General features: G+C 35.5%; 1 protein-coding gene across 2 annotated transcripts in view; it reads right to left on the bottom strand.

Moving 5' to 3' along the window:
- TOGARAM1 (TOG array regulator of axonemal microtubules 1) overlaps nt 1-27,507 on the bottom strand; it is a 96,608-nt gene that overhangs the window by 31,510 nt on the left and 37,591 nt on the right. For both annotated transcript variants that reach the window (XM_044664905.1, XM_044664906.1), the window contains exons 2-7: nt 27,246-27,399; nt 17,646-17,780; nt 15,297-15,603; nt 14,151-14,409; nt 11,818-12,050; nt 9,004-9,113 (exon numbers count right to left, since the gene is read on the bottom strand). In XM_044664905.1, coding sequence (XP_044520840.1) covers nt 9,004-9,113; nt 11,818-12,050; nt 14,151-14,409; nt 15,297-15,603; nt 17,646-17,780; nt 27,246-27,399 — 1,198 coding nt within the window. The remainder of the gene's footprint in view (nt 1-9,003; nt 9,114-11,817; nt 12,051-14,150; nt 14,410-15,296; nt 15,604-17,645; nt 17,781-27,245; nt 27,400-27,507) is intronic.

Raw genomic sequence — 27,507 nt, 5'->3', positions numbered from 1 at the left:
AATAATAATAATAATAATANAGTTGGTAACAGTTTTAAGATTTTAGAAAATCCTATCTCCCTCATGCCCTATTCTTATCAAAACATTAAACAAAACTTTTATAACAACTTCCTGGTATTCTCTCCCCCAGTCATCAAGAACCCACAGAGTTTTAACTGTTTCCCTGACCGTAGTTATTTTCAGTTATTGTTTGTTTACCCCAGCTAAGTTACATTGTGTTTTCTCTCCCTGTGCAGCTGTGTATCTGTTCTGGTATTTTTCATTTATTCCCAACCTATTTCCCCATTTCCATGATTGTCCATTAGTTACTTGCTATCCCCTTTCCCAGGAGTCAGTTTTCTTTTTTCAGGGTGGAAAAAAAAAAAACAAAACAGTTGATCATCTACACTAAAGTAGAGAGCTAGGTGCAGTGGATAGAACCTTGCAACTGAAGTCAGGAGGACTTAAATTAAAAGCCAGCCTCAGATAGGAAATGTGTGAACTTGGGCAAGTCATAATCTGTTTGCCTCAAGTTTCCTTAACTATAAAATGGGAATAATAATAATAATAATAATAATAATAATAATAATAATAATAATAATAATAGTACCAACACCCCAGGGTTGTTGTGAGGAACAAATGAGTTAATATTTGTAAAGCACTTTGCAAACATTAAAGCACTATAAAATAGTAGTTAATCCTATGAAGTAGAATGTAAACTCTTTATAAACATTACATTAGACAAAAAGGTCAAATAACCTGATATATGGTTTTATAAGTTAGGACTGCAATAATGAAAAGAGTGGTAGAGTAATGAAGTAGAAACAACAGTGTGCTTGTAATCCAGAGGACCTGGACAAGTAGGAGGTAGTGAGTGTGGCTTGATGGAGAGAACTTGACCCAGAGTTAGGAAAGAAGACTCAGGTTCAAGTTCCCCTTCTGATACCAATATTGGGGGGTGGGGGGGTGGGGGGTAAGGGAGAAGGTAAAATGACCTGGAAAACAGGGAATGGAGAGAAAACTGAAGAATAATGGGACTACCTGAAAATCATAACTAAAAAATAAAAATGACAAACCTAGATGCCATTTTTCCTTAATGAGATAATATATACAGAAATAAGTAAACACTAAGCATATCCTACATCCCTTCTCTCATTTAAAGCCAAACCTTTAGAAAAAGCTATGTATATTTAACTAGTTTCCCCATCCTTTTCCATTCACTTCTTGCTTTAATATGTTATCTTAACTGAAACTATGCTAGCCAGGGAATTAGCCATCTCTTAATCACTAAATCAAATAGCTCCTTCTCAAATCTCATCCTACTTGACCTTTCTGAAGCATCTGATATACCGACACCTCTCCCTAACTCCTGATATTCTCTCCTTTTTTCTCGGCTATTCTTACTAGTATTATCTACTCCCTAGTCTACTGCTGGATCATCATCATCATCATACATGTCTTGCCTACTTATTACTCTGGTTATTTCCAAAGTTCTGTTATAGGCTCTCTTTCTTTCTTTATATTATTATAATGACGAATTTATATTAAATTATCTTCTTATAGTGATTTCAGATTTGGGGGTATCATTTCATTGCAGTTGACTCTAATGTCAAAGGATTATGGGAGCATAAATTTTGAGCTGTAAAGGGACCCCTGAATCCAATCCCTTTGTTTTACATATGAAGAAATTGAAACCTAAAGAGATTAAATCACTTGTCCAGGTCAAACAACTAATTGTCTAAAGCAATATTCAAACACGGGTATTTCTGATCTGCTGCTCCACTTGGCTACCTCTATATATCAGCATTTCAAATTCAATATGTCCGCCCCCCCCAAAAAAACCCCAACTACCTTACCACCATCTAAATCTACACCTAAATCTAACTCTCTTTCAAACAACTTTTTTATTTTTATTTTTTGAGAATTCTATCTTTTTCTGTCATCTCTATTTCCCCCAACTCCTACAGCCCTATCCAGTCAATTGTCAAGTCTTATTATGAAGACAGCAAAGTCACGTCTTGCATCTGCAGCCCTCCTTTGCTCCACACACAGCCATTGCCATACTTTAGGTCTTATTACCTCATCTGGACCACAAAGACTACAATATCTTAATTGATTTTGTTCATTCCCATCTTTTCCCTTTTCTAATTCATCTTGTACACACATAAAGCATTCCTGTCCTCAACAATTTCAGTGGCTTCCTATTGTTTCTGTGGTTGAACACACTGTCTGGTATTTTAAGCCAGCTGCAATTGGCCTCCAGCTTACTTTATCAGTCTAACTTCACATCACTGTCAGGTGTGCACTCTACAAACTGGCCTTCTGGCTCCCATCCATACACACCATTATGTACCTTAGTTTCCCCCTGTAGTAGTGTCTCTACTGTATCACTACCTTTTGTCATCCTTTTCTCATGCACAGGTATCAACTACACAAGGCTTAGGTTATAGTTATTAGTGCTCTCTCCTTCAAAAAAATTACTTTGTATTAGTTACATAATACAAAGGAAAATGTATTTGTCTAGGTACATATATGTGTGTGTGTGTACACATCAATAACACATAGACAATTTTCCCCTTTGTATTTATTTATTTATTTAACCCCCCCCCCCCTTGAATTTATTTTGATCATGTATGTGCTATATCAGCTGGGCAAGTCCTGCTTTGTTTTCTTCTTTGCATTTGCAATACACGACACAAAGCCTTATTTGTAGTAGCCAACTGATAAATGTTTATTGAGCAAACTTAACAAGGCTTCTCCAATAATTAAGATGAAAGATGAAGGGGAGCTGAACTAAGTGGTAGCTGTACAAGAAGACAGATACAGGAAATGCTGTGCAGATGGCAAGTTTGAACAAGTGACTAGTTGGGGAGAATTTAGTGTAACTCTGAGCTTGGCTAATTCTAGGATACTAGAAGGAAGAAAATGTCCTCAAGAGAAAAAGGGGTAGGCTTTCTGAGAATGATAAGAAGTTTTACTTTGTATAATCCAGATCAAATTGCTCACCCAAATTGCTGAGAGAGGGGAGAGGAGAGAGGGAGACAATTTGGATCTTATAATTTCTGAAAATGCATGTTGAAAATTGTTATTACATGTAATTGGGAAATAAAATATCTTTGAATAAAAAAAGTTGTTCTACTTTGTAGACATAGTAAATTTTTCTGTGGGGAAAAAAAACAAACTATGGGGCATCCATATGGAGTATGTAGCAAGCAACTGTGGATGCAGGACTGGAAAATTCAAAAGAGAGGTAAGAGATAGAAATGTAGATAGGAGGAAGAATAGGACGAGAACCAGGGAGGGAGAGACTGTCATGAAAAAGCAGGAAGGAAAGAACATTCAAGAAGAGGACATGGTCAGCAGTGTCAAAAATTGCAGAGAAATCAAGAAGTAGAAAGGCAGGGAAAAGATTTAGAAATTAGAAATGTGTGGCACAAAATAACTGAAAATGAATACTGCAAAATTACAAACAACAAGTTTGGCTCAAAAGAAGAGATATGTTAAGATATTTCCTCTTACTCCTTTGTGGAGGCTGGAGTAGAGGAAGGTCCATGGGTGCTAAATATGGCATATATTTTTAGATTTTTTTCTATATACTGATTGTTTTACAGATTTCTTCCTTCTCTTCCTCCTATTTCTTTTAAAGAATTCTTTATTATATAGGATGCTTCTATGAGAGAGGGAGGAACAAAGATATAGAAGGGAAATATAGGTAATATAAAAAAGAGAACAATAAAAATTATTTTAATGATTTGTAATCTTGAAAAGAATGGTTTTAATCAAATGGTGAGGTAAGAAACTGGATTTCAGCAGGTTCAGAAATAGGTGAGAAACTGAGGCAAACAATTTTGTTTTATTTTTCCCTAGGAATTTGGCTATGAAAGGAATGGGACAGAGAAAGGGATTAGATCTGTAATTTCACACTGTATAGGAAATATCTCTAGTAAGGCCTCCTCCTTCTATCAATGAGGATTGGCACCATAACTGAAGTCTTATAAATCTTCTTATATCTTATAACCAACTAGTCTTAGAAATGCCTAGAAAACTTAGAAGTTAAGTGTTTTGTCCAGGATGACACAACTAGAGGTGAGACTTAAACAGAGGTCTTGCTGCTCCTAAGGGCCTCTCTCTATTCACCATACCATGAAATCTCTCAATATGAAAAGGAGAGTTCAAAGACAATAGGTTATACTTATCAGTACAACAATCCAAAACAATTCTGAAGGACTTATGATGAAAAATCCTATCCACCTCCAGAGAAATAATTGATAGTCTGAAAGGAGATTGAAGCATACTTTAAATTTAAAAACTTTATTATTTTTGCTTTTTTGGTCTACATTTTGTTTTGCAACATAGTTTATTTGGAAATGATTTGCTTGAAAGCACACATATAATCAATATCAAACGGCTTGTCTTCTCAAGGAGGGGGGAGATATCTTGGAACTCAAAATTTTAAAAATGTTTTGTTTTTAAAAAAACTCTTATCTTCTGCCTTAGATTCCAAGGCAGAAGAGAAACAAGGGTTAGGCAATTGGGGTTAAGTGACTTCCCCAGGGTCACAGAGGTAGGAAGTATCTGAGGCCACATTTGAATCCAGGACCTCCTATACACTGAGTCATTTAACTGCTCTAATAAATGAATGTTAAAAAATGTTATTTACATGTAAGTAAGATGAAATGAAAAAAAAAATAGCTTGAAGGGATAGCTGCAGTTAGTGAAGATTTAGGAATGCAGAGAGGGAATAGGGAAGATGGCAGTGGATTGAGAGAGACTGATGAATAGAGAGTAAAGAGTGATGAATGAAGGAGCAAGCTCCTGGAGGATACATGAAAGGATGTAATCAATAACACAGGTAGAGTGGATGATTCTGCAAGGAGAAAGGCTACTTCTTGATAGCCTGAAACAGAGAATAAGAGAGTGAAGGATTATATTGAAATTTTATGTGTAGAAATGAGAAGAGGTGGGACTTATGAGAGATGACCTCTATTTTCTTAATAAAATATGAGGAAGAGTTTTCTTTTGAAGGAGACTATGTGCTATAAATAGCTTATGAAGTGAATAGAAAGTTCTGAACAGCTGCTGTGGGGTGCGATATAGTGTCAATTAGAGAAAAAGTAAAAGAATTGTCAGCCAGCATGGGATAAGTAGAGATAAAAGAATACAAATTTAGAGTGAACAATATGTGTTAGGTGCAAAACTGGAAAAAGATGGAAGAATGACTGGGGGAAGGAAAAGGAGGGAATGGTAGAAAACAGCTAACAGAATCTGAATTACTGTTATTTCAGTCAGTTAATAAACATTTATTAAGTACTTATATGCCAGGCACTGGTTCCAAGGCAGAACACTGGTAAGGACTAGGCAATAGGAGTTAAGTGACTTGCCCAGGGTCAAATAGTCTCTGAGACTATATTTGAACCCAGGACCTCCCATCTCTGAGTCTGGCTATCCCACTGAATCACCTAGCTGCCCTGCTCTATGACTGACAAGCACAATCTGGATGAAGATCCAGTAAAATAGCATAAGAAGGAGAAGAGTCAGGACAGAGTGGTGTTCTAAAAACTCAGAGAGAAAATAAAATAAAAAAGAGGGTGAATGGCAACATCAAAAGTTAAAAAAGTCAAGAAGAATGAGAATTGAGAAAAGGCCACTGAATTTGGCATTAAGAGATCACTGGTAACAGGAGAAAGCAGTTTCTGTTGTGAAAGGAAAGGAAAGGAAGTGGGGGCACCTATTGTAGCAGCTTTCCCAAGAAGTTTAGGCACAAAAGGGAAAAGAGATATAGGATGATATCTAGCAAGGGTGGCTAGATGGATCAAGTGAGGGGGTTTTTTAGGACTGGAAAGACATGAGCATGTTTGTAGACATGTTAGTTGGGAAGCAGTCAGTAAATAGAGACTCAAGTTAAGTCAGGTACTGATGATGATAGAGAGAGCAATCTGTTGGAGAAGATGTGATGAAATGGGATTCCTTGGGCAGGTAGGAGGGTTTGTCTTGGCAAGACCACCTCATCAGGTGATATAGGGGTGAAAGATAAGATGAGGTGGAAGGCATTTTGATGATGTGAGATCACTCAGAGATGAGAGGGAGCTCTTAGTGAATGGTTTCAATTATTTCAGTAAAATATGAGGTAAAGTTCTCAGCTAAAAGAGTTGGGGGCGAGGGGAAGCCAAGGGATGGTTAAGGAAGGGAAAAAAAAAAGTTTTGAAGAGCTCCTATGGAGAGTGGGATAGTAAGCTTATTAGGGAAGAGTAAAAAAAAATTATCTTAAAGCTGTGGGGTCCATTTGCAATAAATTTGTAGTGGACTCAGGATGGTTGTATGATTTTCTCCAGCTTCTTTCAGTGGAGTGTGTGTGTACACAAAGGCATTGGATGATAGGAGTGATCCAAGGTTGAGGTCATGCTGTTTTCTAAGTTCAGTATTACAACTCTTATGTCCATGTCTTTGCTTAGATTGTCCTCCATTCCTTAAATACATTATTTTCTCATCTTTTCCTTTTAGTTTCCTTCAAACCTCAGCTCATTTGCTATTTCCTTTCTTTTATCTCCTCAGTTGTACTGCTTTTTTTTTTTTTTTAAACGCTTAACTTCTGTGTATTGGCTCCTAGGTGGAAGAGTGGTAAGGATGGGCAATGGGGGTCAAGTGACTTGCCCAGGGTCACACAGCTGGGAAGTGTCTGAAGCCAGATTTGAACCTAGTACCTCACGTCTCTAGGCCTGACTCTCAATCCACTGAGCTACCCAGCTGCCCCCTGTTATTGCTTTTTCAAATAATCATGTATATACTTTTATGTTTATATGTTTTGTTGTCCTGTAGAATGTAATCTCCTTGAAGGCAAGAAGTGTTTTGGAGTTTGTTTTTGTATTGCCAGGCCCTAGCACAGTAACTTGCATATAGTAAGAAAGCCAATAAATGTTTGTTGGATTGAATCATTGCACTGTTCCTTTAAGAATCATTGCTACTTCTAAAGCACTGCTGCTGGAGTTGTGAATTGGTTCAATCATTCTGGAGGGCAATTTGGAATTATGCCCAATGGGGCTATAAAAGAATGCATACCCTTTGATCCAGTAATACCATGACTAGATCTGTATCCCAAAGAGATTTTTAAAAATGGGAAAGGACCTGTTTATACAAAGATATTTATATCTGTGCTTTTTGTGGTGGCAAAAAATTGGAAACTAAAGGAATGCCCCTCATTTGGGGAATGGCTGAACAAAATGTGGTATATGATGGTGATGGAATACTATTGTGCTCTAAGGAATAATGAACAGGACGATTTTAGAAATAGCTGGAAAGACCTACATGAATTGATACAGAGTGAAATAAGCAGAACCAGGGGAATACTATATACAGTAACAGAAATATTGTGGAACAATGAAATGTGATAGACTTAGCTACTAAGAGCAATACAATGATCCAAGACAATTCTGAGAACTTATGAGAAAAAAAAGCTATCTTTCTCCAGAGAAAGAACTGTTGGAGTAGGAATGCAGATAAAAATAAATGATTTATCACTTGTTTATTTGGGTATGATTTGGGGATTTGATTTTTATCATATTACTTAAAATTAATAATATGGAAATGTGTTTTGCATAATACCTGTATAATCCAGATTGAATTGCTTGTCAGTTCTGGGAGGGGGCAGGGAAGAAGGGAGGAAGACAACATGAATCATTTAACTTTGGAAAACTTGTGTGGAAATTTGTTATGAAAATAAAATAAAGATAAACATTAAAGAAAAAGAATTATTGTCACTTGTTACAGTCAAACTACAGTTTCAATTTGTGAAATTTCAATGTTTGAATCTTAATCCAAAATAAAGAGAGATAGCTAAAGCTAATTAGAAGAGATGACAGATTCTAGCAAGGATTTTTAGAGGATGAGGGGGCCCTGGGAGTATTTGCAGGCAAGCAAAGGTGGAGCAAAAAAAAAGTACTGAAGACTAAAGAAAGAGTAGGGATGATAGTGAAAGCAATCTGCTGGAGAAGACATGTGAAGATGGGATCAAATGCATGCAGAAATGTTGGTTTATGGGGAGAAAGCTTACTTCTTCACCTGAGACTGAAATAAAGGAACAAACCCTGATAGATGATGTCAGAGGGAAGTCAGTTTTAGGAGAGGAGGAGGAAAGGAGAGGGAATCTTCAGTGGAAAATACTGATTTTTTTTCAACAAGATATGAGACATATTAATAAGATATAAGAAAAGGGTATGGTGAATCTGGAATTCACTTTTCTAAAGTAAATTATCATATTTATTAGGTTTCCAGGTCAATTTACAATCCTGTTTAATTCATAATCTAGCTGAAACCAAGCAGCTTTTATAAAATTATTTCTACAGAAAAAAATGTTCCACAATATCAGGAAGTCAGTAGGAAGCAAAAATACTTGGCCAGGTAGAGCTGTTACAAAGATTTAGAAAATATCAAGGAATAATGATATATCCCTCCTTCTGAAAGCTGAGAGCTACAGAGGAAAATGGAAAACTATGAAACTACACAGTACATATACTCTTTTATCTCATTTTTCTAAGGTAAATTTCCATTTCTTATTTTTCGTAAATGAAACTTGTTATAGATCTATTAGTTAACTTAAAAAATTAATTCAATTTTATTTAATTTTGCTTCCAAATTCTCTCCCTCCCTTAACCATGTAGAGGAGGGCAAGAAAACAAAGTCCACTACAAATATGTGAAAGAAAGGAATGAAAGTAGGAAGAAAAGAATGAAGAGGGAGGAAGGGAAGGAAAGAGGAAAGGAAAAGAGGGAGGGGGAAGAAAATACACTTCAATCTATACACTGAGTCCATCCCTTCTCAATCTGGAGATGGATGTTTCACAATTAATTTACTATTTTAAAAAATTATTAATTAAAAGTAAAGAGTTCTAAGACAAAATGCCTGCTGAAAGAAACCTTGGATATGAAATATACTCAGTATCACCATCTATGCAAAAATTTCACCTTTTCCTCTAATGAAAAATTCAGTTTCATGTTTCTATTAGACATTCTATTTGTTTATAATATAGACATTGAATACCTGAAGTGGAGCTCTGTTCCACTACATGAGGATTCTTATTTTTTGCAGAGGAGAGTCTTGTTGAAATAGGTTTAGATCCAAATGTAGGAAAGATGTCTGCCCTAAAATAATGCAAGGTTATTAAATAAAAATATTAAATATATGGAAAATATTTAGTGCATCACTATTCTTTGTGAACTATTATAAAGTATAAAAATTCTTATCTCGACATTGTCTTTTCTCTAGTAAATCTATTTTATTCTATTCAAATTGGTTTATTTAAAAGTATATGAATATATGTATTCTGAGTGTGACAAACTAGAGCTTTCTAATTCTCTCTGAAGAGCTATTAACAGAAGGAGCCATTAACACTAGATCCAAATTAGCACATTACAGAAAGATTCCCAATTATCTACAGTACTTACCTATATCTCTTTTATGTAATAGTTTGAGAAATTGAGAATTAATTTTGTTATAAATACAGAGATCAGCAAGGAATATGAATTATAAATAGCTCTCTTCCTTAGACAAAGACTTGGAATAATTTTAGATCTTTTTTTTTTTTAGCTTTCTTTTCCGCCATCAGAAAGATGTATTTTTTCAAGTAAGGAAATCATGGAGAATTAAGAACTTAAGAAAACTACCTTAAATCAGTACATATTAGCCTCATACAAATATCTAACAAGTTGATGATATATGAGGCAGATTTTAATAGACACTGATAACAAAACTAATCTGGGCTGGAATATTTATTGCCTTAATAAGAAAACTTTTTAAAAACTGCCGAGAAAGAATTGGAAATTGAGGGATCTTCCATCAATTGGGGAATAGTTGAACAAGTTATTGTATATGATTGTGATGTAATACTATTATGCTATAAGAAATGACGAACAGGATGATTTCAGAAAAATTTGGAAAGACTTACATGAATTGATAGAACGTTGTACACAGTGGCAGCAATATTTCTTAATGAACAACTGTCGGTGACCTAGTTATTTTTAGCAATGCAGTGATCTAAGATAATCTCAGAGAGGCTTGATGAAAAATGCCATCTGTCCTCCAAAAAAGAAAACATAAAACATAACTGTATTTCACTTTCTTTCCTTTCTTTGAGATCTCGTCCATGAAATGACTTCTATGGAAAAGTTTTATGTGATTGCACATGTCAACTCTATATCAGATTGCTTACTGACTCAGGGAGGGGAGAGGGACTACAAGGAGTGATGGGGGGAGGGAAGGAGGAAGAGAATTTGGACTCAAAAAAAAAAATATGTACCACCATAGAAGAAAAATCTCTTCATTATAGATAAATAAAAAAGAAAAAATATGCTTTCATCTGCAATTCTGAGTCCACCAACTCTCTTTGAAGAGAGATAGCATATTTATGTGTCCTCTGGAATTGAGTTTGGTTATTGTGTTGATCAGAATTACTGACTTAAAAATTGATTACCTTCATAATATTGCTGTTACTGCAGTGTTTTTCTGATCTTGTTCACTTTACTTTGCAATATTCATGAGTCTAGGTTTTTCCAAAACTTTCTCCTTCATCATTTCTTATGCCACAGTAGAATTCTATGACATTCATATAACATAACTTATTCAGCTATTCACCAACTGATGGCTTTAATTCTTTCCCACAGCTAAGAGTTGCTATTAAAGTTTTTATACATATGGGTCCTGTTCCTCTTTCTTTGATCTTTTGGGGAGTACAAACCTAGTAGTAATATTTCTAAGTCAAATTGTAAATTTAGTTAATAGATTTGGAACATAATTTTGAATTGCTTCCAGGATGGCTAGACCAGCTCACAGCTAAACCATCAGTTTTACCTGTATTCCCATAACCCCACCAATATGTCATTTTCATTTGTTGTTATTAGTGAACCTGATGAGTGTAAAGTGGTACCTCAGATTTATTTTAATTTGCATTTCTCTATTAGTGATTGAGAGCATTTTTTATATAGCTACTGAAAACTTTGATTTCTTCCTCTGAAAATTGCCTATTCATATCCTTTTACCATTTACTAATTGGTTAATAGGCCTTCAGTTTTTACACCTATAGCAAAGTTCCCCCAATTTTTTTGGCAGTCTTAAATTTAAAGACATTTTTAGACAAGGTAGAACTTAAAATTTTCTCTAAACAATATAATGCTACTCTCTACTATCTGACAGACAAGTATTGCTACACAAAATGACCAATTCCAAATCTGTGTAGCATGTATTTTCAAGAGTATCCATGTGACATCCTCTCATGGAATGGTAGGAAAAGCGCTGGATTTGGTTGTCAGGCTCAAAAATCGAGCTTAGAATGTGAGTTGCTGCAGTTTTAATAGCTATCTAGGAAGAACAAAACAGTCACCATGAACTACATGAATAACAATATTCTGTCTGTGGCTGTGGGGATAGCCATGTAACATTGATTTCAGTTGAATTTAAATTAATTCTTGCTGTAAGGATACTCTTCAGAGGACTATATTACAGATCCATTTTGGAAGACCAAGGTCCCAACTAAGTGGTGGCAAGACCAAGTTGTCAATGGCAAGGTTAGATATAAGCTGTAGTTTATGAAGTATGAATCTGTGCCTCAAATAGACTAAAGTAAGCTGGACAAGCTGAAAAAGAATCATTAGTATTAGTACTTATAGGCACAAACATTTGTGGTAGTATAGGAAAGGGAAGTTAAAGCCTAAGAAGGCAAAAATGTAAGAGAAACTTATAAATATTAATTCTAAAGCTAGTTTATGTTATAAAGTATATCAGCCTGATACAATATCAACAGTGCATAGAATAAGTATTAACATATACTTGTAAAAAAGGTACAAAACACACATTATTCGCTTTCCCTGGGGAGTAGTTGACAGAGAAGAAGTCAAGGACTCTTGGCTGTAAACTCCACTTTCACTGTATGAGCTGATGTTTGGAGATGATGATCGGGATGGGGTGTCCATATTCAAGTCAAGTTTAATTGCAGAATCAGGGCTTTCAAGGTCAGAAGTACTGCCACTCAGCTTTGCCCTTTTCTTAGCTGCACTATTACGAAGAGACCTAAGAGAGTTCTGCATCTAAAAAAATGTTGCAAAGAATTAAATTTATAGGTTGATTCAAGTTTTTTTAACAGTCATACCCTAAGTCATTAATTTGTTCTATGAAAACATTATATGTTAGGTAAAAGGATGGAGCAGAGGGAGCAATTAATTCTATATGAACACCATTATAAAGGAGTATAATAACTTTTCAATGACGTCTGTTAATATGGTTTCATGATGCTACTGGAAGAGCTGGTAATCTTATGCAAAGCACAGTGTTATTAGCAATAGAGGATTCGTTTTTACAGCCTCTCTTCTATTAAGCAATTAGGTACTAAGTATTTCTTGAAGAAGATCAGGAGTAGGAGTTAACATGAAAATAACAATGTAATTTTCAGAAAGCTTTACAATTAAAGATCTGAAGGCATTTGCAGAAGGTCAAAGAAAAGGGAAGTTAAATTTTTTAACTTCTCACAGTGAATTAAGCAGAGGCCAATATTTGTTAGCATTAGGCTGTTGAGCTAATATGGCTCTATAAGAAATACTGAAAACTAAAAACCTCTGTAGTAATACAATATAACACAAATATACCAAATCAGAATGGTAGCTCTTCTGCAACTTATGGTGTTTTTTTAGAGCACTGGGAACCTAAATGGCTTGTTCAGAGTCATCTAGTGTATCAAAGGTTTCTATCCGATATGCCATGTTACCTGAAAAAGCTGTCACTAACCTAAATTTTGATCATTTGAAAATTGAAAAACCCTGGCGAATAAATATTTCAGGACAGAATCTTGGGCAAATTAAAGAATTATACTTAGAAAGTTAAGTGATATTTTAAAATTGTATATACATTTTCACTAGATTAACCATTTAAGGAACATTTTTACAATTAAATTATGACTTTTCATTCAAGAAATAAAATTTTCTCAAGAGCCATGTCATTATTATCCTTGTATTCCTAGCACTAAGCATAGTGCCTTGCATATAACAAATACTTTTTAAAAATCTTTGGTGAGTTGACCTGGATTGTTTGGATTTCAAAAAGTTTTGCATTTTACATCTTGGAGATAGGTTTCAGCAAACACTTAAAATAATCACAGAAGTTGGAAGACCCTATTAAAAACTAACAATTTGCCCCAATATAAGGAGAAGTACAATTGGAATTGGTGACTTTACTAAATGTTCTTTCAACTATGGATATAGCCCTGGTAAAAAATACATAGTTCTTTCCAAATTCAATTTGCATGAAAGAAAATAAAATGAATCTTAACTACTAAATATATGAAAAGACAAGTAAAGAATGAGAGCAGTTTTATTAGGGCTGAAACACACTAAGTCAATTGGTTCAAAAAAAATATGAGATTCAATTATTTGTTTGTTCCATTCAATTTTTAGGGTGCTTCTGTGGTAGAAATTTCATACCAAATGAAATCAAATTTATGGAAAAAAGGGCAAACATATCATATACTGTAAGTTTCTTTGCCTTTATGACTGTTACCTGCAGATATTATCACCTCTTGCCACATCCAAATTAGGGAAATATGACACAAGGGTTTTTTCCCTAAGCATCTATATGGTGAACTAATTGTTTTATTTATTTTTAATATTAATGCTTTATGGGGGCAGCTGGGTGGCTCAGTGGATTGAGAGCCAGGTCTAGAGATGGGAGGTCCTAGATTCAAATCTGGCCTTAGACACTTCCTAGCTGTGTGACCCTGGGTAAGTCACTTAACCCCCATTGCCTAACCCTTACCTCTCTTCTGCTTTTTGGCTCCAAGACAGAAGGTAAGGGTTTAAAAAAAGATTTAATGCTTTATGAATTAGCTTGCCACACTGCTTAAATTTTAAGTCTTTTAAAATGGAGCAGGATTAATATCACTCAAAAACATATAGCAATGTATTTTTTAGGTAACTTGAGATTATATAAATTAAATATAAATGTGGCACTTATGAAACTATGACCTTGATTCTAAGTCAAAGCATTATATTAATTTTTGCTATTTTATCTGTAAATCAATTTATGGTAAAAAAAAAAAAAGATACAGTGCTATTGTTATTATTCCAAAACCATTTATAACAACTAAATTAATAAAGAAAAGAACAGTAGATATTTAAAAAGTGATATTTAGGTCTAACCTCTTCCTGATCTGATTCCTTATCTCTGACATTTAATTCAGAAAGGTCAATTGCAAGATTGTCTTTTTCATTCCTCCAAATGTTATCTTTTTTTTCATGTTCCATAATGATAAAATCTGCTTTATCAGGCAATAGGCTTACACCCCGTGGAATTGGTGGAACTGGTTTTGTTCCATTTAGACCTCTTCGGGAAGATGGTGATCTCACCAATGCAGGTTTAAGTTGTATTGGAGAAGGTTTTTCTTGTGAATTTTCTCCTGAATAAAAGATATTTCATCAATTTATTGAATAACAAAAGAGAATTACATTGTACAAGAATATGGAATATAACAGTTTAACAAAAAAATCACTTTTTTTTAATTATCAAAAGAACAAAAGGGAATGATGGCTTTTCTTTAACAAATAAAATTAAAACCAAAAGTAATTTTTTGCTTGTTGATAGAAGCATGAATATTACTCATGAACAGGGTATGCTTGATGAGAGGTAATACATTTCTCTGTTCAAAATGAACATTAGAAAACATTCATAAGGAATTCTTTTGAGTTAATTGGTAAATTAAACTGTTCAAGACATTGGGTGGGATATTGAAAAAAATGATATAACTGAGCTGACAATGACCATTAGAAATGCTTCCATGGTGGGGGAGGGGGAGCTGGGTGGCTCAGTGGATGAGATCCCAGAGATGGGAGGTCCTGGGTTCAAATTTGGTCTCAGACACTTCCTGGCTGTGTGACCCTGGGCAAGTCACTTAACCCTCATTGGCTAGCCCTAATTGCTTTTCTGCCTTAGAACCATTACATAGTATTGACTCTAAGATGGAAGGTAAGGGTTTAAAAAAATGCTTTCATGATGTTGGCTATCCAACTGACATGCTATTTAAGAAATACAAATACTTGTCTACAAATACTACTCTACAAATAATTGTCAATAAAATTTTATGCAATAAATAAAAGGTTCCCTCAAAAAATTAGTATAAATACTTTAAGATGACAATTAAGGTTGGAGTCTCTGTGACTTGTATATTATAGTATCAATATGTTGTTTAGGTTTTCTTTTTCTTGGAATACTAAGACAATTGTTTATGCTAATTCAAAGTTGACAGTTCAAACTTAAAAATGAAAACACATGGAGTATTATTTTTTAAATCATTTTTACCTGAAGCATCTACTGATTTTTGACTGAAGAGCTTTTTCTGTGGACTTGGCTTTGATAGCCCTTCAAAGCTCTTAAGAGGCCAGGAATTTGAGAAATTAACAGAATTATCTTGAGACTTCTTTGGAGAACCATTAAGAGGAGATGAGTGCTTTGGACTGGTTCGAGGTGATGAGAGTGGATAGGATGGAAGGATGAGAGTTCCTTGGCTTGTACTGGGACCAGGATATGATAAAGTATGTTCTGCAGGACTACCAAAAGTTTGTTGAGTCTTACTGCCAAAATTTAGGCTTGTACACACTGCGTAAGATGAAAAAGAATGTTATTTATGTATACTTACCTAACTCAAAACATTTATTTTCCCCCTTTATAATTTTTTAATAACTATAATTATCACTTTAGTCTTCTTTCAATGACTCACTGAATACCTGGGATAAACTAAGGCTATGCCTGCAGAGTGCAAATCTTAGAAGGTCTTACCAAGCTGAAAAGACTTAAAGTATGCCTGGCAACTGACTATACATCTGTCACAGCTAAAATCAGTTTGGTTAAGTTTGGAAAAGCTCATCATGACTTTGCCCACAGGAAGAAAAATTTTTCACATATATTAATTCTCAAAGATTATCTAACCACAAACTATACAAAGAAAAATCCCATACTAACGAAATCAGAGATCCCTAAGAATTTAAATACCAAAGAAATAAAAGAAAATAAGCTTTCTAAATTTTGTTATTAAAAAATAAAACATCTGGGACTTAATTGTTTTCTTCTGGAGAAGCTGAAAATGTTTCATATATTTTCAACTCATTTATTTTTAATCTAGGTAGGGTCAAGTCCTGCAAAGGCCTTTATTTATTTGTTTTTAATTTTATGTAAGAAAATTTTTCCATGGTTACATGATTCATGTTCTTTCCCTTCCCTCCTCCCACCCCGCTCCTGTAGCCAACATGCAATTCCACTGGGATTTACATGTGTGATTGATCAAGACCTATTTTCCATATTATTAATATTTGCACTAGGGCGATCATTTAGAGCAGTGATTCCCAAAGTGGGCGCCACCACCCCCTGGTGGGTGCTGCAGTGATCCGGGGGGGCAGTGATGGCCACAGGTGCATTTGGGGGTGGTGAATAACTGTAAGGGGGTGGTGATAGTATGTGACGGGGGCGCTAAGCAATATTTTTTCTGGAAAGGGGGCGGTAGGCCAAAAAAGTTTGGGAACCACTGATTTAGAGCCTACATTCCCAATCACAACCCCATTGACCCATATCATATCCCTATCGACCCATGTGATCAAGCAGTTGTTTTTTCTTCTGTGTTTCTGCTCCCACAGTTCTTTCTCTGGATGTGGATAGTGTTCTTTCTCATAAGTCCCTCATAAATGTATTGGATCACTGCATTGCTGCTAGTAGAGAAGTCCATTACATTCAACTGTGCCACAGTGTATCAGTCTCTGTGTATAAGGTTCTCCAGGTTCTGCTACTTTCACTCTGCATCAATTCCTGGAGGTCTTTCCAGTTCACATGGAATTTCTCCAGTTCCATTATTCCTTTCAGCACAATAGTATTCCATCAACAACAGATACCACAATTTGTTTAGCCATTCCCCAATCAAAGGGCATCCCCTCATTTTACAATTTTTTGCCACCACAAAGAGCTATTCTGCTATACTTCGTCTTTTGTTGTTGTTGAGACAGGGTCTCAAGAGAAGTAGCAGATACTCAAAAGCCTGATAGAACTGCTGATTCATACAGAAGGTTCTGCCTGCTCTACTTCCAGTCCAGACCAGTTTATCCTTCTTAAGGCAGGCTGGTGGTGCCCCTACTCCGGATCAGCTTCAGCCCTATTACAGCTCAGAATGCCCAAATTCAAACAACTTACCACTTTTAGTCACCCTAGGAGCAGGTATTACAGGTATATGCCACCATATCTGGCTATACCTCACGTCTTACCTAATAGAATAGCACAAATTGGAAAGAGATGCTTTTGTCTTCTGGGTTGTGAAGCTCTGACCAACTCAAAAAGTTAGACTACCTGGGAAAATTATTACTATAACACTTTTTCTAGCACAGTATTGTGATTATTTGATGAAATATTATTTAAAATAGATCCTGTTTCACACAAAGTACAATATCACATTTAGGTCACTGCCCCTAAGAAAAGTATCATCTAGTTCCAAGTACAAAAGAATGTAAACATATTCCTAAAAATAATTCAAGAGTTTTATTGATGCAATAAACTTCTTTTATTTATATTATGATTCTGTGACCATGTATCATATGTAAACTAAAAGTAATCCTTGAATAGACTTCCAATAATGCAGAATACAAAACAAATGAGTATACCTTTATCTTGACGATTATTATTTGCTCCTAAAAATTGCAAATCAGAATCCACACTGCCACTTTTTACACTCATCTGTGAAAAGTCTAGTTGTCCACATTTCCCTGAAATGCTTGTTTGATGAGACATAGCAGTACCTTTTGGAGAAGAAAAAAAAACCAATATGTAAATTACATTTATGAAATGTACTTTGTTTCCCAAATGAGTTGTTAGTGTATGTGGTCATGTATATAGTGGGGAATTGATGTGGGTAACCAAGGCAGATGAAAAAGGGATAAAGCATTTGGAAAAATAGTTTGATTATTGGAGGCATCTGAGGCAGTATCTAGGTAAGAACATGCATCCAGAAACATACAGACACACACACAAAAGGATAGGCTAGGTCCATGTAGCTTTTTCCTGGTTCTTCCAATTTCCACTCACTAAGCAGCTCTCACTAATCACAGTCCACAGTTTCTTCTATCTTTCATCTTTCACCATATAAGCTTCATAAAATCCCTACATCATTTAAGCATTTTTTTAGTTTCTCTTATAAGTACTACAGGATAGGTGACATAATGAACAGATTACTTTAAAAAGAGTAATTAGGGGGCAGCTGGGTAGCTCAGTGGAGTGAGAGCCAGGCCTAGAGACAAGAGGTCCTAGGTTCAAATCCGGCCTCAGACATTTCCCAGCTGTGTGACCGTGGGCAAGTCACTTGACCCCCATTGCCTACCCTTACCAATCTTCCACCTATAAGTCAATACCCAGAAGTTAAGGGTTAAAAAAAAAAAAGAGTAATTAAAAAACACTCAGTATTAATTACATGGTATTGTAGGATAGCTAGATGGCTCAGTGTATAGAGAACTAAGCTAGAGACCCAGTAGATCCTGGGTTCAAATTTGACTTCAGATACTTCCTAGTTGTGTAGCCATGGGCAAGTCACTTAATATCCATGGCCTAGCCCTTATGCTCTCTGCCTTGGAGACAATATTTAATATTGATTCTAAGATGGAAGATGTAGGTTTAAAAAAATGCATGATATGGCAAGCAGAAGTCAGGGGAACCATAATTTCAGTAGTTTTCGAGGATGAGAGAACAGTTTCACTGACCTGCAGAGATTGTATTAAATTTATTTCTGCCACAGGCAAGATAATAATTACATATCAGCCAATTATAAATTTGTGGTCTTGATATAGAATAAGGTAATTTTGTATTTCTTTATCTTAGCTAGGAGGATGAAATGTTTCTTGGCAGGATGGAAAGAACAAGAGGCAGTATTACATAGCAAGAGTACTGGATTAGTACCTCTGCCTTTATGTGCCTGTGGAATTTAGGCAAGTGACTTAACCTCTCTGGATCTTCATTTCCTTATCTGTAGGTGACTTCTGAGATCTTTCCTAGATCTAAGACTAAAAGTTTCTGAAAAAGAGATTATAATAGAGGGAAATCCAAAGCAATAAAATAAATAAGATCAAGTGGAAAATAGAAACCTTGACAAAGGAGGACAAAAATAACTTGGTTGGTAGTTGGAACTCTGTAATATATTCAAGGTTGGACCTGGATCTTCTGAAAAAGCAAAAGCTTCCCTAGCTTTGTGAAAGGACAAGGAGATCCAAAGTTATCAACAGTGAGGATATGTTACTGACTCTGAGAAAAAAAGAAAGGTGGTAGCAGGCAACCGATGGCTGAAGGGTATAGTTTAAGATGCAATCAGCATGGAAGTATACTGGCACCCTAGGGCATACATTAAGAATGTAATGGAGAGCATTCTGCAACAAACCTGAAAATGGTCATTCAATCCTGGTGAGTCATATGAAAATGAATGGTACTGTCCCAAGAAACCTACAAAGCATCTTTAGGGACTTTGATGATCAGAGCAGTAAAAATGAATAACAATTAGCACAGTTAAAATTTTAATCACTAAATGAAGGGTAGGTCTTTAAATGAGACAACAGGATAGGCAAAATGAAAAGACTTCAAATATATGCATTTTTTTACCTGAATATTGGCTGTAATGTTCTTGGGTTCTTTTATTTTGGGGTTTCTTTCAGGAGAGGTCAAGCTGATTTCTTCTATTTCCATTTTATTTTGCCTTCTAATTTTAAGAGATCTAGGCAGTTTTTCTTGAAATGCAATGTCTTTTGGGTAGTCTAGTGATTCTTAGACTGACACTCTCTCTCTCTCTCTCCCCTCTTTCCTCTCTCTGTCTCTGTCTCTCTCCCCTTTTCGTCCTCCTCGTCCTCGTCCTCCTCCAACTGTTTTCCAGGTTAGTTGTTTTTGCTATGAAATATCTTCCATTGTCTTTTTTTTTTTTTTTCAGACTTTGTTTTCAGATTTCTTGTTGGGGGCAGCTGGGTAGCTCAGTGGACTGAGAGCCAGGTCCTAGGTTGAAATCTGGCCTCAGACACTTCCCAGCTGTGTCCCTGGGCAAGTCACTTAACTTCCATTGCCTAGCACTTACCACTCTTCTGCCTTGGAATCAATACTGTGTACACAGTACTGTGTATTGATTCCAAGACAGAAGGTAAGGGTTAAAAAAAAAAAAAGATTTCTTGTTGTCTCATGAAGTCATTGGCTTCTATTTGGTTTGTTCTAATTTTCAGAGTTTAATGCTTGGGTATTATTTTGTACATCTTGTGTCAAGTTATTAATTTCCTTTTCAATTCTTTCTTCTATAGTCCTCATTTATTTTCCATTTTTTTCCTCTAGCATTATTACACTGACAAAAACATTAAAAAATTTTTTTAAACTCATGTTTCTTTCAGGAATTCTATTTGAATTTGTGCCCAAATTATGTTTTTCTGTGAGACTTTGCATACAGATATTTTGGAGTCATTCTCTTCTTCCAGGTTTGTGTTTTAAGCATCCGTATCATTCTAATAGCTTTTTATGGTGGGATTTTTTGTTTCTTTGCTTATTCTTCTAGATACTTTCTGACTTTGGACTTGATATTAGTGTTGAGCTCTGGGATGTTGTTGCTTTCTGGAGGTAATGAATATTGTATTGTTCCAGCACCTCAGGGAAAGCTCAGGTTTCCAGGACCTCCCGGCCAAGATCAGGGATTTCAGAGCCTAGAAAATCTCTAGCTCTCTCAAAATGGTCTGAGTTAGGGCAAAGTTTGATGGTTGTCTTCTCATTTTCATAATCCCAACTAAGCTCTACAAGTTCCTGATCTGTGTTTGGGCCTGAGGCAACAGTAGACTACTATTAAACTCTGCCAGCTGGAAAGTGCTATTGCTTTAAAAAACAATTTTTTAAAAGGTTCTGATGCTTTAGTGATAAAATTTGCAGGTTCTCCTTTCGTCTGGAATTTCTGCCCTCAATATTCCTCAGAAGGCTTATGACTGAGCTGGAGGCTGGAAGTGATAGTGTACTCTGCTCCTGAGGTCTGAGGCACACTGCTGCTGCTGCTTGCTTCTGAACCTAATCCTCTCTCTGTTGAGAGGTAGGGATGAGTGGGAGAAGGGTTCAGTCCCCTCATTAGTCCATCCAGGATTTATGATCTGGAATTGGATCACACTATAAAACTACCAATTCACACCTCTCTCCACTGTACTGCACAGGGATAGGTCTAGGAGTATCCTAGTATGGGTCTAGGACCTCTTCTTGTTCTGATTCATACCCCCTAACTGAGCACTGGTTTACTCTGTCTATGGAACATTTCATATCAGTCGCCATCCTCAATGTCTGCAGTTACTTTCTCTTCCTATTTACTGTGACTTTTTCTTGGATTTTCTTGCCAGGATTTAGTCTGTTGCATTTTCTAGATCTGGTTAGAGGATTGGGGGTGTGTGTGTGGGTGCAGAACTTCTTATATCTCAGGTAAGAGAATGTGATTTAAATTTCTGGATGACAGCTCAACATATAAGAAAAACAGAGCTTTTGGCTTGGAATGAAGTATATCTAATGAAAAGAGAAGAATGCATTTGCCCAAATCCCAGCTGATTTAATGAAGAATCTTCAAACTGAAAAGGAAGATGAAGGGAGAAAAGAGCCTAGGGACTTTAAACTAGATACCAAAGGGAACAGGTAGAACATATAATAATATTAACAAAAGGTTCTTGGTAACCATAGGGAAAAAAAGAGAAAAATATGGCTTAAGCCAGTGAAGGTGAACCTAGAGAGGAGTGTCCGGCTCTGCCCCCACTCCATTTCCCCAGATTGAGTACCATGTATCCACCCTACTCCAGACAGGGGAGGGAGGAAGTGCTCTCATTGGCTCCTGGGCAGAGAGGCAGGAAAGTAAAGAATGTCCTCAGGTGCCTGTAGAAAGGGGGAGGGAAACAGCTCTGCCCCAGTCCCTCTGGCTTTCTAGTAATGAACTCTGGTGGGTGACTGCAGGTGTGCCCACAGAGAGGACTCTGTGTGCCCTTTTTGACACCCATGTCATAGGTTCACCAACATTGACCTAAGCTATTAAAAAAAATTTATCACGTGAGGCATATAATACAAAGAATCAAACATTTCTACTGAGCCTTAGTAGAAAGTTTATCACAACTAGAGTTTGACAAAAAATTGGTAAACTTTGTTCAAAGGAAAGATTCATCCTTTGGGGAAAAATATTAACTTGAAAGAGAACCAATGGTAGGGCATATTGGGAACAGAAAAAAAGGAAATGTTATCATGGTGGGAATACATGAAGGATATCAATCTGCTGAGGAAATGAGGAGTCAAGTTCCTAATGGGGAAATCACGAAAAATGGCACAAAGTAAAACTAAGGTAGCACTGAAGATGGACTGTATATGTAAAATAAATATAAGACATAAAACACAAGGAAAAGCATTACTGGTGAGAAGTTTATTTCAGATATTGAATTATTTCTACGAAGGCTCAGGTTTATTCTTCAAACCCCTTTCCTTATTCCTCTGTTCATAACATACTCAAAGAATGCTTTTCACATCCCTCTACCCTAGAGCATCTTCCATTTTAGGGGGGATTGAAAAGTGAGATTGTGTTTAGGCCAAGTGTGTCTGCAGGCAGCAGGACAGAGTCCTTAAGTCCTGTACTAGAATGAATTGACAATGTCACTCTTAACTAGGCATGGACTCCTTCTAGACACAGGAATCCTAGGACCCAGCATATGATTTTTCCATCATCAATCAAGGAATTATGGAGGGATAGAGAGAATGCTGGGCTATTTCTTCATTAGCTATATATTAATTACAGATGTTTTGGGATATCTACAGAAAAGCTGAATAATGAGCTTCCAAAATTGTATTTAGTGACATGAGGCTGATTTTGTCTTTGATAAAAAAGATATCACCAACCAATTAATCTATTGGTTATTACTAGCATGATCAACAAATTGATTTTCTTACCTGGAACCTAGCCTCTTGGAATTTTTAATTGTTACATTGTAATTCTCTGATTTGGATAGGTAGAAGGGAGTGCTTGACTGCATCATGAAGGAATTGAAGGATTCAATAAGGGAAAAGTGAGGAAAGAGTACATTCTATGCATGGTCAGAGCAAAAGCATGGAGATAGGAGTACTATGTATGAGGAACAGAGAGAAGGTCCAAATGGATATAAATCACAACCCATTCCCATTTGTTTCTCTTGTACTTGCCAATGTTCTGTAAATCCTACACAAGTGACACAACTAATCCACTGGGGTTTTTTTTTCTACCTCTAAATGTTACACGGGTAAAGATGAAACACACAGGCTCCCTCCACTAGTCATCTCTCATTTGGCTTTTTCCTCCTAAATTTTTATTGATATGCTATGTTTTTACATTATAAACATTTAGAGATTACTTCTACTCTGTGAGAGATTCTTTGTGACAAAGAAAAACAGTTAAGAAAACTAAAATAGTGATCTCACATCTATGGCATCTTCCTATCTCTTAATTTAAAAAAAACCTATTTAATTAAGAGAAATCTGTTTTTTCTCCCCTCCCCTTCCCACCTACTAAAAAAGAAAGAAAATTCAGTCAATTAATAAACATTCATTAAATACCTACTATGTGCCAGGCACTGTGCTATACACTAAGAATACAAAGGCAAGCCAATTCCTCCTCTCAAGGGGCTCACATTCCTATGGGATAGACAATGTGAAAACAAATAAGTACAAACAAGATGTATTCAGGATAAACTGAAAATAATCAGTAGGGGGAAGGTACTAGCAAGAAAAACTAGGAAAGAAAAACAAATTCCTTTTAAGAAATATGCATAGTCAAGCAAAATAATTTTTTTTAATTTACTGTATATATGTTTATGTGTGTCTTATTCTGCATCCTAAATCTATTGTTTCTTTGTAGAAATGGATAACATGTTTTATCTTCAGTCTATGGCATTATGGAGAATCACTGTATCCATTATACTTCTCATAGCTTATTTTTATTTAAAATTTTTTTTTAATTTTCTCTTACAATATCTATTTTAGATAGAAGAGAGACAAGGGCTAGGAAATTGGGGTTAGGTGACTTGCCCAAGGGCACAGAGTTAGGAAGCATCCGAGACCAGATTTGAACTCAGATCCTTCTGACTTCAGGCCTGGCACTCTATCCATTGTGCTATCTAACTGTCCTTAAAGTTATCTTTTTGAGGTTGTTTTGATACACAGTATCCTATATACATAGTGTTGTTACTGTGTACATTGTTCTTCTAGTTCTGTTTATCAGTTCATAAAAGTCTTCAAAATTGTTTGCTTTTATAATGTTGATATTACAGTATAAAATGTTCGGATACTTTTTATTTCATTCTACATCACTTTACAGAAGTCTTTCCATGTGTCTTTAAAATGATCTATTACCCCATTTCTTAATCCCTTAATCCACCTCCACTCCCCACATAACTGTCATATTTACATTTCCCAACCACAAAAGAATCTGGGGATAGTAATCTGGACAATAGCCATTCTTCATCTGCTTGGTTTTTTTCTAAGTAATTTAAGAGACTTTGCAATGTTATCAACATGTTATCTTTAAAAAGAAGTCTCTTTAGATGCCATCATCAATCAATTAACAAAGCAACAGGACTTTATAAATGCCTGACTACTATGTGTTAGTGTGCTAGGAGGTGGGGTTAAGATAAAACTGACCTAGTTCCTGCTTTTAAAGAGCTTCCCTGGGCAGGGGAGGAAGTAGGCAAGCAAAGGTATGGAATACTGCACATAATGATCATTTGGATTCTACAAAGGACATCTTTTATTACTGGGAAAGAAGTATGTGCAAAGTTATCTCTTATTCCATCTTTCAAAGAACGTTATATGATTTTAGCATAAGCATGGGAAATACCGTATTCTCATGCCTCTTAGAGCAGTGTTTTATTCTCCCTATTAAAAAGTCTTTTTTTAATGGTCAAAGAACAAAATGCTTTTTACATTGGTTGTAACTGAAAATGTATGTCTTCTTCTATACCTTTAGTTTACCACCTGTCTGTCAGGAAGTGGAAAGTATGTTTCATCATTGGTTCCCTGCAAATGTGTTGGGTCACTGCATTAATCAGAGTTCTGAAAATTTGTTTTTCTTTACAATGTTGTTACAGCATAAATTTATATTACACACACACGCGCACACACACACACACACACACACACACACACTGGTTCTATTTCTTTTGTTCTACACCAGTTTGCACAAGTCTTCCCAGTTTTTCCTGATAATGTCTCTTTTAGTCATCTTATATGGCACAAATACTATATCATGGTCATAATTTGTTCAGTCATCCCATAATTTAGAAAAAAAGAGCAACTATGTATATTTTCGTACAAATAGGTCCTTCTTTTTCTATAATCTTTTTGTTTTTTTTTGGAATAGATTTAGCAGAGGCATTGCTGGGTCAAACTCACAACCCAGACAACATTTTGGGCACCATAGTTCCAAAATGCTTTACAGAATGGTTGGATCAATTCACAGCTCTATCAACAGTGCATTAGTGTGTCTGTTTTCTTTTTTTTTTTTTTCAAAACTTATCTTCTGTCTTAGTATCAACTCTAAGATAGAAGAATGACAAGGATAACTGGAGTCAAGTGACTTGTCCAGGAACTCATAGCTAAAAAAGTGTCTGAGGTCACATTTGAACCTAACTCTAGTCCTCCTAACTCTAGTCCTGGCATTATATCCACTGTCCCTGATATGTCTGCTTTCCTTCCCACAGACTCCTAATAATTATCATTTTTGGCAATTTGATGCCAATGCCTTATTTTATTTTCCCTCCCTTCATTTTAAAGAGTGTCACTTTCCTAAAGTCATATATGTAAACAGCAAAGCTACATCATGAGTGTATAATTAACCAGTTCAACAGCACAATATTCTTCACCATCAAATCCTCTTCTCCATGCCCTTTCATTGCTTATAATCTGCCAAAACTCCAACCTCAAAAGAAAACACACAACTATGCATATGAGATTGGCCACAAATCTATTACAGCCTGAACTAGATTTTCACTGCTGAAGAGTAATTCTTTTATTTTGCATTATCTGATTCATCATCACATTATCGATAGAATATGTTATGAACTTTCCCTTTTTTAAAGCCTCCTACTAATCTCAGCAGAGGATGACCATGCTTCATAATTTCTTGGGGAAAGTAAAGAAGTCAACAATTATCAACTTCCTTTGTTCTCTAGTTCTACATCTCAAACTCCATCAATATCATTTCTTATTCTCTCTTCCACTGCTTCAGTCTTTAATGGACAGGTGACTCTTCAGCTCCTTAAGATCAGTCCCTTTACTAATTAAGTGGTCTGAATCCCATTCTCTCCCATTTCCTCTGACAAAACCTTCACTTGGCCCTACCATCCCTTCAAGCTATCATCCAATATCTCTCCCTACTCCCACAGCAAGTCTGTAGATAAAACTCTCTATACTAATTTCCTCCATTTCCTTTCCACTTCTCTACTTATTTCAATGTGGCTTTCAATCTTACCTCCTTTTTGAAAATATATTTTTTAATAGTTACTAAGTATCTTGTATTGCCAAATCTGACGGGCCTTTCCTGAAGTCAGGAAATTTTGATTTTACTCTTTTATGCCCAGTGTCTACTACTTAATAAGTACTTAATCATTTTAAAAATTGGATTAAATATTTATTTCACAGTACAAAGTAATATTTGATTACATTTGTATGCCACAGTTTGTTCGGTCAATCACAACTGATGGGCACACCCTCTGTTTTAAGATATATGCTACAACAATTCCGTTATGAATACTGTTGCATTTATTATTTATTTATGCCTTTCTTACTATCTTTCACACTTCCTTGTAGTATATTCTCAGAATGAGGATCATTGGGTCAAAAGATATCAAGTTTTGTGACTTTCCTAATATGAAACATAGAGAATGGCTCTTTTTCTTACATATTTGTGTCTATCTCCTGTGTGGATTTTATACTTAAGTTAAATGATAAAAAGATTTTTTCCTCCAATCAAGAGGAACTCTTATTTTAGCACTAATCTTGTTTGAGGGGAAAAAATTGGCAGATAAAATACTTAACTTTGTCTTTTATGATTTATTTCATTTAATTTCCTTCTATCTCAGGTATGAAAGATATAAATTTTTGTGCTATGACCTTTTATATTTAGGTTATATAAATAAATGTTTATTGAATTAATCAATTTCAGAGTACAAAATAGTCTTTTACTTATTTAAGCATATTCTCTATCTGCAATTTTTACTTACCAGAATATACATGAGGCGGCTCTGGGTTAAAATCCAAGCTATTCTGAAATAAATTCCTTGACACTCTTTTTCTGCTAAAACATAAATCATCACTGACTGGCATTCCTTGAGAGAGCCTTAATTTTGGAGCTGGGATGAAATCATATGCAGAGAACTATAAAGAACAGAAGAATAAGTTAGGTAAAGATAACTTTGGCTTAACTATAACATGATATAACACGGTATATGATAGCTATCATTTATATAGCATTTCAAGCTTAAT

Source organism: Gracilinanus agilis, chromosome 2 (genome assembly GCF_016433145.1).
Source record: "Gracilinanus agilis isolate LMUSP501 chromosome 2, AgileGrace, whole genome shotgun sequence".
NCBI lineage: Eukaryota > Metazoa > Chordata > Mammalia > Didelphimorphia > Didelphidae > Gracilinanus > Gracilinanus agilis.
This window is presented reverse-complemented; position numbering and strand designations above follow the sequence as displayed.